At 43.6% G+C, this 1,437-nt stretch overlaps 1 protein-coding gene across 1 annotated transcript; it reads left to right on the forward strand.

The window, feature by feature from the left end:
* Positions 1-272: 272 nt before the first annotated feature.
* Positions 273-1,199, forward strand: LOC129115164 (mitochondrial import receptor subunit TOM20 homolog; the record flags this gene model as incomplete). The annotated part of the gene is made up of 3 exons (XM_054626855.1): positions 273-372; positions 795-937; positions 1,091-1,199. Coding segments are annotated over 3 exons (288 nt in total), but the record flags the coding sequence as incomplete, so codon positions are not given.
* Between the last annotated feature and the right edge of the window lie 238 nt (positions 1,200-1,437).

A 1,437-nucleotide genomic window follows, 5' to 3' on the forward strand; every position in this document is an offset into this window, starting at 1 on the left:
AGCATGTATACATACAAATGAGAGAATATGGTGATATGCCTAGTTCAACAGTTCACCAGATATATACATTTATTTTGAAGAGGACTTCAGTTATAAGCTAGTTGCTTTTATCTGGCTCCTTATTGGATAATGGTGATTGGAGGAGGATTGAAGTTCAACTGTCTCACAGATCAGAGCTGATAACTGTTCATGGGATGATGACTTCCTGTGAGGTCTGACCACTGAGACCCAAAAAGAAACGGTGAAAGAAGACTTTTACTTCCCGCTGCTGACCGTTGTTTGTCCTGCAGCTCCCCGACCTGAAGGACGCTGAGGCGGTGCAGAAGTTCTTCCTGGAGGAGATCCAGCTGGGGGAGGAGCTGCTGGCTCAGGGTAACACCTCCTCACACCTACACCTTCTCTACATTCACAGTTTTTCATTGTCATTCATGTGATTTCTTTGCGGTTTCTCAGTGTTTTTACAGGCAGCAGTGAGTTCTGTCAAAGTCTTTCCTCTGGTCTCTGTGGAGTCTGTAATGGTGTCTTTATACTGGCAGGCTGTGCTCATCCAGCATTTGTAATTTATAATAATAATTTGTAAACATCCCATGAAATTATTTCTTAATTATCTCTGTAAAACGTAAAGTAATGAGTTTTCAAAAAACAAAAATTGACACGCAATAGATGCTTTGTATAGATAAAAGAGGCTTTTTATAGGAAAAAGAAAAATGAGGAATGACTTTTCATAAGATATCATACGAGACGTGTGCGAGTATATGTGTCTTTATGTCTCGTGTTTGTGCTTGGCTCCACAGGAGACTATGAGAAAGGTGTTGACCACCTGACCAACGCCATCGCCGTGTGCGGTCAGCCTCAGCAGCTGCTCCAGGTGCTGCAGCAGACTCTGCCTCCGCCCGTCTTCCAGATGCTGCTCACCAAGCTGCCCAGCATCAGCCAGGTAGGCCCAACACTTCTCTTTTAATTCTTCATTGATGATCTCCACGAGTCCTTCTGTTCTCCACACAGAAACAATAATAAACTGTTTGAAATGATTATCAATGAAACAAACAAAAAAAACAAGCCAGTTTGTTTTTCTGCTTCTGTCCTGCAGCGTATTGTGAGTGCACAGAGTCTGAGCGAGGACGATATAGAATGAGAGGACCGGGAGGAGACGACCCACAAACCCTCCTCTTCCTCTTCTTCATGTGCTACTTCCATGACGACCCGCCAACGCCTCGGCCTCCATCACTCCGGCCGACGTCCATCACCTCCTAAATTGGAATTTGTTTTTTTTTAAATTCCTGGTTTAACCATCACAGTAGTGTTTTTTTTTTTTTTTAACTTAAATTACCCGTTTTGGGGTATTAAGAGTATCTGGATCTTAACGGTCAGAGAAACACAAGAGCCCGTCCCAGCTTCACCATCATTAGGTACGCACTCATTAAGTGGACCGGGTGT

Source organism: Anoplopoma fimbria, unplaced genomic scaffold, assembly GCF_027596085.1.
Source record: "Anoplopoma fimbria isolate UVic2021 breed Golden Eagle Sablefish unplaced genomic scaffold, Afim_UVic_2022 Un_contig_11256_pilon_pilon, whole genome shotgun sequence".
NCBI classification, from domain to species: domain Eukaryota; kingdom Metazoa; phylum Chordata; class Actinopteri; order Perciformes; family Anoplopomatidae; genus Anoplopoma; species Anoplopoma fimbria.